Source organism: Geotrypetes seraphini, chromosome 6 (assembly GCF_902459505.1).
Source record: "Geotrypetes seraphini chromosome 6, aGeoSer1.1, whole genome shotgun sequence".
Lineage (NCBI taxonomy): Eukaryota > Metazoa > Chordata > Amphibia > Gymnophiona > Dermophiidae > Geotrypetes > Geotrypetes seraphini.
In genome coordinates, this window is record NC_047089.1 from 230,603,610 (window position 1) to 230,616,037 (window position 12,428).

Genomic DNA, 12,428 nt, shown 5'->3' on the forward strand with positions numbered 1-12,428 from the left:
CTTGTGTTTGACATATGTGCTCTAGGGTATACATATTCAGGGCTGCTAGTCTCTCCTCATCACAAACCTCCTACCATTTTTGTCGCCTTTCCCTGGGCCACTTCAAGTCTTCTTATGTCTTTTGCCAGATACAGTCTCCAAAACTGAACACAAAACTCTAAGTGGGGCCCTCACCATCAAGCTGTACAAGGGCATCACCACCTTCTTTCTTCTACTGGTCATCCTAGCATCCTGGAAACAGCCTTCACCTTGTTACACTGTTTCTATGCCTTTAGATCTTTAGACACTTATCACTCCAAGGTTCCTCTCCCCATCCATCCATATCAGCCTCTCACCTCCCAGCACATAGACCTCTTTCCGATTTCTAATCCCCAAATACATTACTCTGCACTTCTTTACATTGAATTTTAGTTGCCAGATATTTGACCATTCCTCTAACTTTTGCAGATCTTTTTCGTGTTTTCCACTCCCTCCTTGGTGTCTACTGTGTTATAAATCTTGGTATCATCTGCAAAAAGGCAAACCTTTCCTTCTAACCCTTCGGCAATGTCGCTCACAAACATATTGAACAGGATTGGCCCCAGCACCGATCCTTGAGGGATTCCACTACTCACCTTTCCTTCCTCTGACCGAATTCCATTAATCACCACCTTCTGGTGTCTGTCCGTCAACCAGTTTCTAATCCAATTCACCACTTTGGGTCCTAACTTCAGCCTGCAAGAGCCTTTTATGAGGAACCGTGTCAAAGGCTTTGCTGAAATCTAAGTAAATTACATCTAGCATATGCCCTTGGTCCAATTCTCTGGTCACCCAATCAAAAAATATAAATCGGATTCATTTGGCACGATTTACCTTTAGTAAAGCCATGTTGCCTCAGATCCTGTAACCCATTAGATTCTAGGAATTTCACTATCCCTTCTTTCAGCAATGCTTCCATTATTTTTCCAATAACTGAAGTGAGGCTTTCTGGCCTGTAGCTTCCCGCTTCATCTCTGCGACCACTTTTGTGACTAGGACCCACATCTGCTCTTCTCCAAATTGTATGATATGTACTGTTTCATCTGTTGTGTTTTGTGCAGTGCTGTGGAGTCGGAGTCGGAGGAAATTTCGGGTACCTGGAGTCGGAGTCGGAGTTGCCAAACAATGCACCGACTCCGACTAAATTTAGATTGGAATTAAAAAAAAGCAAGTTTAAATGTCCCAATTCACAAAAAGTTATAATTAATGACTTCTCTACTGTAAGAATAAAGACCAATGCATGCAGTGCCTCACGTAACCGCAAAACGAACACGTGCTTCACTATATGGCACGCAACGCACAATTCGGAGCACCAATACTTATAAATGTATTCTCCCTTGTTGTTTACAACTTATTTCCTTTTTTTTTTTTTATTCTTTTTTTTTAAATTCTTACATCAAGTGAAATACATGTAATATATTCAATTATACAAAAAAACACTTGAAATTATCATTAAATTTTCTTACAATGTGAATTAAATAAACCCTTTTTCAGAATTTATATCATATTAATATTACAATAGTTTTCCCTCTCTACCCCTTCTATATGTTCTATACATGTGTTATTATATCTGATCAGTGGAATAAATTGTCAATGGTCTCCATATTTTATTAAATTTGTTAATATAACCTTGTTGTAATGCCAGTACTTTTTCCATTTTATATATATGACAAATTGAATTCCACCAAAAAGTGTAATTCAATTTAGTGTAATCCTTCCAGTTCTGAGTAATTTGCTGTATGGCTACCCCTGTTAAAATTAATAAAAGTTTATTATTATCAGCAGAAATCGGACTTTGTGTTCTCATTGCTGTTCCAAATAATATTGTATCATATGATAGTCCAACATGATTTTCTAATAAATTATTAATTTGGGGCCAAATTAATTTCCAAAAGGAATTAATGCAGGGACAAAAGAATAGTAAATGGTCTAATGTCCCCACTTCTATCTTACAATGCCAGCATCTATTAGATCTACTACTATCTAATTTTTGTAATCTCGTAGGGGTCCATAAAACTCTATGTAATAAAAACAACCATGTTTGACTCATAGATGCTGATCTTGTAGTATGTAGTAAAAAAAAAAAAAAAAAAAATATTTATACAAAAAAAAAAACCAACTTATTTCCAACGTTCAACAAGGTTTTCAATACCTCGTTGATAGAAATCACCTGGTGTAGACTCGAAAAATTCATCCAACCAAGCTCTTCCACCATAAGCACAACATCTTTTTACGCGGATGAAGATCTTGTTTCATGCGCGGGGTTGTTTGTTTACCGGGGCTAAGCCATTCCTTACGCTGCTTCATATTGATGTACAGGCACCATTTTTCATCGCCAGTAACGATTCGGTAAAGAAATCGTTCCTTGTGTCCATGAGTTGAACGGTGACGAGCAAGCAAACCAACGGAGATTGTGGCTCGTTGAGTTTTGTTTTCGTCACTTAAAGCAGTAGTTTCTGTGGTAATGACATGTATGTTGCCTTTCTTTCCTTCGAGGAATGTATAAAATACATTCGCATATTAATACAGAGGAATCGGGGAATCGGAGTCGGAGTCAGAAGTACAAAAAACTGAGGAGTCTGAGTCAGAAGTACAAAAAACTGAGGAGTCGGAACATTTATCTACCGACTCCACAGCCCTGGTTTTGTGGTGTATTTATATATGTTTTTTTTGTAATATGCATTCTGTAATGTCATCTTTCATGGTAAATTCTTTGATTTCTTTTGGGCATGTTGCTGTGTCTCTAGATGAAAAAGCTTTTTGATGCATTTTTTATAACTTCTCTATTCACAGGGCTTTGGCTGACATGAATAATGATGGAAGGATGGACCAGTTGGAGTTTTCCATAGCTATGAAACTTATCAAACTGAAACTTCAAGGTTACCAGCTGCCCTCTGCATTGCCTCCTATCATGAAGCAACCACCTGTCGCTATTCCTAGTTCAGCAGGATTCGGTTAGTCCATGGTTTGATTTTGCTATTCTTTTGCGATATGGTGAATTATGCATTCAAATGCTAAAAGACAATAGATTGAGTAACTCATTTGTCTTTTATGTGGTATTAAGCTGTACTAGAATTATTGGTGGAAATCCTATATTGCTCTGAAAAAAAAATTAATAAGCTGAGAAAATAAGAATCTTCCTTTTTCTTTGTTAATTTCTGCCTTTCTGTAATTAAAGCTTCTAGTAAATATGAAAGTTTTCCAGGCACTGGCTTAATTGTTGCTCTTGGAATCCCTCACAGTTACATCAGCATTTGAGTGACAGCAGAATTTGTTCTCATGCTTAATTGACTGACTGACTTATTTATTTATTCAGTTTTCTATACTGTTCTCCCAGGGGAACTCAGAACAGTTTACATGAATTTATTCAGGTCCTCATACATTTTTCCCTGTCTGTCCCAATGGGCTCACAATTTATCTTTTTGTTTGATGTTCCTTGCTGGGTTTATAATATACCTTGAAGGACAGGAGAGAGAAACATGTTGCTGCATTAAATTACTTAGGAAACCCAAGTATATTAATTTTAAAGTCTTTGTCCCCTCCTTGCACATTCTGGAAATGCAGTTTTCTGACTAACAGAATGGATTGGGATAAGTGGGAGAAAATTCGGACCATAGACTGCATAGGTTTGCTTGTAGATATATCTGTGTCTCACAGACTTTGATACCTCTCAACCCCCCTCCCCAACTGTGCAAAAATGACATCATAAACCTAAGCAGAGAATTTGTTATAGAATCTCCTAATATGATTCTGAAACATCAGAGTGATCAATAATGTAGCAAAACAGAAGCAATAATGGGGTTTACGCACCATCTTGCATAGCTACTTTTGGGCTATGTTTTAATATACATTGCAAATTTTTTTTAGCAAAACAATTTATTTATCTTTATCTTATCTTTAAAAACCACCAGGTGGCCAAGAAAAGCATCACGGCAGTGTACATAATAAAATATACATATTCCAGTAATAGTGCACACTGGTGGAACATGCTCAATACCTTAACCCCTTATAAGCATGCAATTGAAAGTGAGCTATTGAACAATGTAAGCTCTCCTTTCAAGTCTCAAAGCAATGCTAGCTTTGTAGCACCTATAAAGTTGTAGTGGCTTGAAGTTAACCTGCAATTGCATGCTTATAAGGGGTTAAGAAGTTATTGAGCATGTTCCACCAGTGTGCACTATTACTGGAATATTTATTTATCTGATTGTGAATTGAGTTTCCAGTTCCTCTGTTTTTTTGTTTCATAATAAAATATATACATAAAATCATAAATAAAGAAAATAAATTCCACAAAAATTAGCTTACATCACAATCTGTTAATTAATGCAAATCATACATGTATCTTAAAACAGAGAAAAGGCTAAACACTAAAGGACTGTAAGAACAAATATGTTTTGAGAGCTTTTTTGAATTCTGTAGTGGTGATGAGGTTCCTTATGTTTATTGAGAACTTCTATACCGCTACTAATGACTGGAGAAGTTAATTCAGAACGGTTTGCATGAGCTTCTGTAGAGGTGTTGCAGTACATTACATTACATTAGGGATTTCTATTCTGCCATTACCTCGCGGTTCAAGGCGGATTACAAAAGAGTTATAGAAGGTGGGTTACAAAAGATGTCTGGTCATTTTCAGGGAAAATAAAGAGTAGAGTAGGTTTTTCGGGGGATTGGGGAGTTAGTGGAGGGAAGGAAGAGGACTTGTGGTGTTAGGTCTTTTTCTGGAATTTCTTGAACAGTATAGTCTATTTTTTTTCTGAATGTTTTGTAGTCTGGTGGCGCTATCAGTAGATTGGAGATTTGGTTGTCAAGTTTTGCTGCTTGAGTGGCCAGGAGGCCATCATATAGTTTTTTCCTTTTAACTTCTTTGATTGGAGGGTGTATGAATGGGATGTGAGTTTTCCTATGCCTGGTTGAGGTGGTTTGGATGAGGCGGTTGTTCAGGTAGGTTGGGCTGTCTCCGTTTATAGTTTTAAATAGTAGACAATAGAATTTGAATAGTATTTTTGCTGGAATTGGAATCCAGTGTGAATTAAGGTATGCCTCTGTAATGTGGTCGTGTTTCCTCAATGAGTAGATGAGACTCAGTGCTGTGTTTTGAATTGTTTGTAATTGTTTTGTTATTGTTACAGGGCAGGGGAGATAGAGGATGTTGCAATAGTCTGGTAGATCTAGTATTAGGGATTGTACTATGAGCTGGAATTGTGTAATCTTGAAGAATTTACGAACTTGTCTTAGGTTTCTCATGACTGCGAAAGATTTCTATATAGTTTTATTGATTTGCGGTTGCATGGTACAGCATCTGTCTATTGTCATTCCCAGTAGTTTTAGGGTGGGTTGTATGGGGTAGTTAATTGCATTGATTTCTATGTTGGTTATGGTTGGGATTTTGTTGTTTTCGAGGAGGATGAATTTTGTTTTGTCTGGGTTCAATTTCAGTTTGTGGTCTTTCATCCAAGTCGCCATTGTTTCAAGTGTTCAATTTGGTGTTGCTGTCATGGAGGGCTGTGGTTGATCGAAAGGTATGAGAATTGTAATGTCATCTGCATAGCTGTAGGAAATGATGCCTTGTTTGTCCAGGTGGGTACCGAGGGAGGCAGTGTAGAGGTTGAAGAGATTAGGGGATAGTGGGGATCCTTGGGATATGCTTACATCACAATCTGTTAATTAATGCAAATCATACATGTATCTTAAAACAGAGAAAAGGCTAAACACCAAAGGACTGTAAGAACAAATATGTTTTGAGAGCTTTTTTGAATTCTGTAGTGATGGTGAGGTTCCTTATGTTTATTGAGAGCTTCTATACTGCTACTAATGACTGGAGAAGTCAATTCAGAACAATTTACATGAGCTTCTGTAGAGGTGTTGCAGTACAGTTAAAAAGAGCTTCTGCTAGGTGTTACAACACATGAGCTCTATACAGAGTTCTTGTACAATAATCTCTGGAAGCTTCTCTTGTGGGTTGTGCATCTATTCCAGCCTTGGCTGCAGAACTTAGAAATAAAACCAAGCCCCACTGCATTTCTGAGATTAACTATTCTCTGACTGAAAAAATGTTTCCTCCTATTGGTTTTAAAAGTATTTTCCTATTTACATGCATCCCTGAAAGTTCTAGCTTCCTCTCTCTGTCAACTTCATAATTTCAGTTAAAGTAGTCTGAGAAAAGGATAGTCTTTATCCCTTTCTTGAATTTTCCGATGTCCTTTTCTAGCTTTAATTCCTTCGGTAGGGCATTGGAGCCATTACCAAGAACATTCTTGCCCTGGTGCTTTTGTATTTGATTTCTTTGAAGGAGTGTTTTTGTAGTAGGGACTCTTGGCTTGAACGCAGAATGCGTAGGGTGTCTGGATTTGTAGTCTGACTGCTAAGTATTGCGGTTCTGAGAGGTGAACTGTTTTGTATGTCAGCAATAACATTTTGAATTTCACCCTGCTCTCAATCGGGAGCCAGTGTAACTCTTTCAGTAGCGGGGTGGCACTCATCTGTCTTGATTTACCTAGCAAAAATCTTGCTGTGGTGTTATGTTCTGTTTGGATCTGTCTGATCATGTATTTCTGTAAATCTAGCAGGGTTGCAGTGCAGTCAAAGATTGTGAATACATTGCTTGGTGGGAAAAGTAGAGTTTCAATCCTCTAACCCAGTAGAGTTTGCCATAAGCATTTTTGACAATGCTTTGGATCTGTGTTGTCATGTCTAGGCTTGGGTCCAGCCATACACATAGGTTTCTCACCCCATTTTTGGATGGTTCTATGTTATTGCTGTTTAGTATTAAGTGGAAGCCAGGACTGTTTCCTCCCCATTTATTTATGAGAAGTAGTTCTGTCTTTTCTTTGTTAGCTACTAGACCGTTTACTTGGAACCATCTAAAGATTTTCTCTAGGACTGTCTTGATCATGTGTTTAGTCATTGCGTCCTGTCCTCAGTGGCATGGCCAATTGGATGGTGGGACTGGTTTCACTCTTCTCTGTAGTTTCTTCACTTGGAATTCTGTGACTGGTTTGAACTCTTCCATTTTGTCCCTGGTTTCCCCTTTGTGTTTGTCTATAGATATGTTGTCATTTAGTCTTATATTTCTGTAGTCTTCTTATTTTCTCATTTAAGAAGTTGCTGAATTCTTTACTGGAAGATCATTCTAAAGCTTTGGACCAATGTAACGGAAAACAGAGTGATGTGAAATGGTGAGCTGAATTTCTGACAATGGTGGGAGGCAGAGGAGATTAGAATCAGCTAATTGAGGGAGTGGGAGGGTGTATATCAGGGTTGTCAAAGTCCCTCCTCGAGGGCTGCAATCCAGTCAGGATTTCAGGATTTCCCCAATGAATATGCATGAGATCTATTTGCATGCACTGTTTTCATTGTATGCTAATAGATCTCATGCATATTCATGGGGGAAATCCTGACTGGATTGCAACCCTCAAGAAGGGACTTTGACACCCCTGGTGAATATGGAATAAGTCTGCGGAAGTATGAAGGTGTAGTGTCTAGTCTTGACATATATACCATAATGCGTACTTTAAAGGAAATTCTTGCAGACAGAGGGAGCCAGAGTTCAGGTTTATGAAGAGGAGTAACCTGATCAAAATGAAATGCTGGATATAGTTTAACCATGTTGGACTGAATAGACTACAATCTCTTGAGGGAAGAAAAAGGAATACTAGCATATAATGAGTTGCAGTTATCTAAATGTGATAGTACAATAGCATGGATCAATGGACGCAGAAGTTCTGGATTCAATATGGAGTGGTTTTGCTGTAGTGTGAAAAAGGAGGCCTGAACAACTGAATCAGTCTATGGTCTAATTGCTGGAAAGGAGGAGGCCTGGCACTTCTCTACAAATCATTCTTTGACGTACAGCTCCTCGAAAAGGGTAGCAACACATCACTAGAATATATGCTAGCTCCAGTCAACAATGAGCTCCACTATCACCCATTGGGTATTCTGTTACTATATCACCCATTGGGTATTCTGTTACTATATCATCCACCAATCCCTTGGAATAAATCCTCCAAACTCGTTTTTGAGATCATAACAAGCGCTTTCCTAAAATTTAAAAGATTACTGATTATTGGTGATCTTAATCTCCACCTAGACCGGGGGTCGGCAACCTGCGGCTCCAGAGCCGCATGCGGCTCTTTTCCACCTTTGCTGCGGCTCCGGTAGTGTGTCACGCAGGCATGCAGCTTACAAGTCCGGCGTCGCGGCGGGAAATAGCCATGCTGAGCAGTGAGCTCAGCACATACACAGATGAAAGTCTTGCTTGCTGATTGGTCCGGCGGCCCCGCCCCGCCGTGCCGCCGGACCAATCAGCAAGCAAGGCTTTCATCTGTGTAGTGCTGAGCTCACTGCTCAGCATGGCTATTTCCCGCCGCGACGCTGGACTTGTAAGGTGTCGCCTGAAAAAGAAATCATCCTGGCCGGGGTCGGTGTCATGCTCCGGAGATCTACAGCCTTCCTATCTCCCTCTCCCTTCTACCTGCTTCCGGCCACATCCCCTGCTCCGCGGCTCTCTTCGGCAACTCAGCAGCAGCGATCGACACAAGCTTCTGACGTCGGGGCCTACCCTCTGCGAGTCCCGCTTGTTTCAACTTCCTTTTTCCACAAAGGCGGGACTCGTAGAGGGAAGGCCTCGATGTCGGCAGCTTGTCTTGATCACCGCTGCTGACGAGTTGCTGAAGAGAGCCGCGGAGCAGGGGGGTGTTGCCAGGTGCAGGTAGAAGGGAGAGGGCCAGATGCAGGACTCGTGGGTGAGGGAGGAGAAGAGAGAGAGAAAGAGAGAGGGGAAGGAAACAAAAGGAAATATTTCATACTGGGCTGGGCCGGAGTGGAGGGAGGGTGGAAAGATTCTAGCTACAGGGTGCAGTAACAAAGGAAAAGGGGGGAAAGCTGAAAATGGAGATAGTGACACAAAGAAGAGAAAGGGTAAGCAGGACCTACTAAATAAGGATAGAGATACAGAGGGGACATGAAGAGGAGGTGAAATAGAGACATAGAAGTAATGCTGAAAAAGTGGGGGGGGGGGGAGATAAAGACATTGAAAGGGCAAATGGTGAACATGGCGTAAAGATAAGGACAGAGACAAATGAAGATTCTGAAAATGTGGTGAGGGTGATGCTGGAAAATAGGTGGAATGGTAATTCTGACAGACACAGAAGGGAAATGCTGGATCAAGGAGAGATGGGGCTCAGGCTGGATGGAATGAGGAGAAATGCCTTGTTGGCCCGGAACTTCCTCTCCTACGTCAGAATTGACGTCAAGGAGCGGAATGCTGGTCAGCGCAACACTTCTGCAGGGAAAGCTTGGGACGGCGGTGGCTTGGGGGCTGTTCCCCGATTGCGGTGGCAGCAAACCGAGTGGCTTGGGGGACGGCACGGAGACAGAAAGAAGGGGGAACAGGGAGACAGAAAGAAAAAGTTGGGGGAGAGAATGAGGTCTGGAGGAGAGGAAACATACAGGAGGCTGAAAGAAAGGAAGAAAGATTGGATGCACAGTCAGAAGAAGAAAGTGCAACCAGAGACTCATGAAATCACCAAATAGCAAAGGTAGGAAAAATGATTTTATTTTCAATTTAGTGATCCTGTATATAGCATTAAGATAAGAAACAATATATGCAGTGTTAGATTTGTTTTATAATGGTTTTGCGGCTCCAAGTTTTTTTTTCTTTTCGAAAACGGGTCCAAGTGGCTCTTTATGTCTTAAAGGTTGCAGACCCCTGACCTAGACAAAAACACTAGTAAGGATGTGATTGAATTCAACAACTTTCTCACTTCTCTGTGTTTTCTCTCTCCTGAGTTCTCTCCAACCCATGAAAAGGGGCACACTCTAGACATCATCAGTTTCCTTGACCTTACTGATTACCAAACTTCAGCCAAAGGTGTTTGGGAATAAGTCCCTTGGTCTGACCACTTTTTAGGTACCTACTGTCTCCCCATTTTCATGTCTCACCTTGGGGTTCAACCCCATGCCTCTAAATCCATTACCTTCCGCAAAACAATTGCGAGTGAACAGTTCTAGACCCAATTTCTTAATCAGTTTTCCTTCTGTCCCAAGCCCAATGCTCCAGAAGCCAACTGGCACAACTGGGTAAACCTCTCTGAGACTACCTACTGCTCTCTTGCTCCTCTATCTACTAAGACTGTCTCCTAATCCCTTAAGGCCCCCTGGTATCTTCCATACCACAGATAACTCAAGCAGAAATGCTGAATACTGGAACGTAAATGGAAAAAATTTAAATCCCCTATGGATAGACTGTCTTGGAGGGAAGAATTTCTACGGTGATAAAATCATCAGATCTAATAACCAAAGCAGTACATTGTTTAACCTTAACCTCTAAAAACGACTCCTCTATACTCTCCTCCTCTCCAGCAGCAGATGACCTAGCAAAATTTTTCAATGAAAAGGTTTCTACTAGAAGAAGCTCTTTTCCATCAGCAGTCACTTACAATTCTCTGGTGCCCAGCGACACTAACCTTATCCCAGTAGACAGATCCTGGACAGTCTTTGAGCATGCATCCGAAGCCCAGGTTTCAAAATTGTGCCAAAAATTAAGATCTTGCAAATGTGTCCTGGACCTGTTTCTTTCTTACCTATACGAGAAAATTCCCACACAGGTAATTTCATTTCTCACCAGACTTATAAACTCTGCCTTACTATCAGGCCTATTTTCTGTAGAAATGGGTCACATTGCCCTGATTCCGTTACTGAAAAAAGCCAATCTAGACCCATTTTCACCATCTAGCTATCGTCCTATAGCGAATATTCCTTTCCTGACCAAAATGCTAGAGTCTATCATATCTACTCAGCTCTCATCTTATTTGGAGAGATTCTCCATTCTTTTACCTTGCCAATATGGCTTCAGACCCAACTTCAGCACCGAATTCCTACTGGCCTCATTAATTTCAAAGGTTCAACAACTACACTCTTGTGATAAGTTTGCTATCCTATTACAATTTGATCTATCTGCGGCCTTTGATGTTGTCCACCACGATATTCTAATTTACCAACTTTCTGAGATAGACATTGATTCCATCGTCTTAGACCGGTTCTCAAAATTCTCGCTCATAGACTGTTAATATGAATGGCACCATGTCTTCTCCTTGGAAGCCATTATGCGGAGTCAAGCAGGGATCACCTCTGTCCCCTATTCTTTTCAACATCTATATGTCTACTTTGAAACTTTTCCAACTATCTCCCTCTGAAACACTATACACATATGCAGATGACATCCTTGTCCTTCTTGAGATAGATTCAAATCTTACCAACCTCACTGAGAATATAACAGCATGCATAACAAAGCTCCAATCCTGGGTCCTCACTGTACAATTGAAGCTGAATGAGTCCAAAACAAAATTACTTTGGCTTTGCCCAAAATTAGATCAGCTACCCACACTCATTTCATTATCTTCTGGTCCCACACTGCAAATTGAATTCTCAAGCAAAGTTTTGGGCATCATTATTAACTCTACACTATCATTCAACGACCATCTCAACACTCTGGTAAAAAAATGATTTTTTTGTCTCCACATGTTGAGAAAAGTGAGATCCTGCTTCCACCAACAACATTTTGCTGTCCTTGTATAATCAATCATCCTTTCCAGGCTGGACTACTGCAACTCCATCTATCTAAGTCTAACCAAGAAAAATCTCCAAAGACTTCAGCAGATCCAGAATATCTTTGGCTAGGTTGATCTTCGCAAAAAGTAAATTTGATCATGCTTCCCCGCTTCTGTCAAAACTTCACTGGCTTCCGGTAATTTCTAGGTTTCACTTTAAGTGTGCCTCCCTAACATTCAAGATCTTGCATGGCATTCTTCCTCCTCTAATTCCACTATCTTGGAATTCTACGAGACCTGACACTACCATATCCATTCAAAAACTTAAACTATCTTTCCCCTCGCTAAAAGGCGTTATCTATGCAGGAAAATTAGGGAAATCTCTTTTTTTTTTTTTTTAAATCGCTTTGGAATAACCTTCCTGCCCTGCTGCGGAATCTAGGCTCCTTCCAATTATTCCGAAAGCATCTGAAAACTTGTCTATTCTCAAAAATGTAAATCTCGCTACCCTCTTTATAATCACTAACTCTTATTATGTTTTTCCTTCCTTATATTAAAATTCCTTTAAACCGTGTCAAGCTCCATCTCTATGGAGAGGATGCGGTATATAAACTTAAAGTTTAGTTTAGTCTAAAAGTTAATTTGGTATCGAAGATAATGTCCAATATCCACACCGATTTGGAAAACTTCAGTGGGTGAGAGTCGATGGAGGGTGGGAAAACGGTTGTTTGTGGAAGATGGAAAGCAAATACATTCACATTTATTTGGATTTAATCCAAACAGATTGGCCTCCAGATAGGCAAGTGTTAAGATCATTGATAGACTTGCCATTGTCTCTAATTCAAGTAAAGTGAGAGATGTGCA

The 12,428-nt window shown here is 40.2% G+C and overlaps 1 protein-coding gene across 2 annotated transcripts in view; it reads left to right on the forward strand.

Annotated features, from left to right (window-relative positions):
* The window catches only part of ITSN1 (intersectin 1), a 412,894-nt gene that overhangs the window by 78,964 nt on the left and 321,502 nt on the right, over nt 1–12,428 (forward strand). For both annotated transcript variants that reach the window (XM_033949572.1, XM_033949571.1), the window contains exon 6: nt 2,812–2,972. In XM_033949572.1, the coding sequence (XP_033805463.1) occupies nt 2,812–2,972 (161 nt within the window). The remainder of the gene's footprint in view (nt 1–2,811; nt 2,973–12,428) is intronic.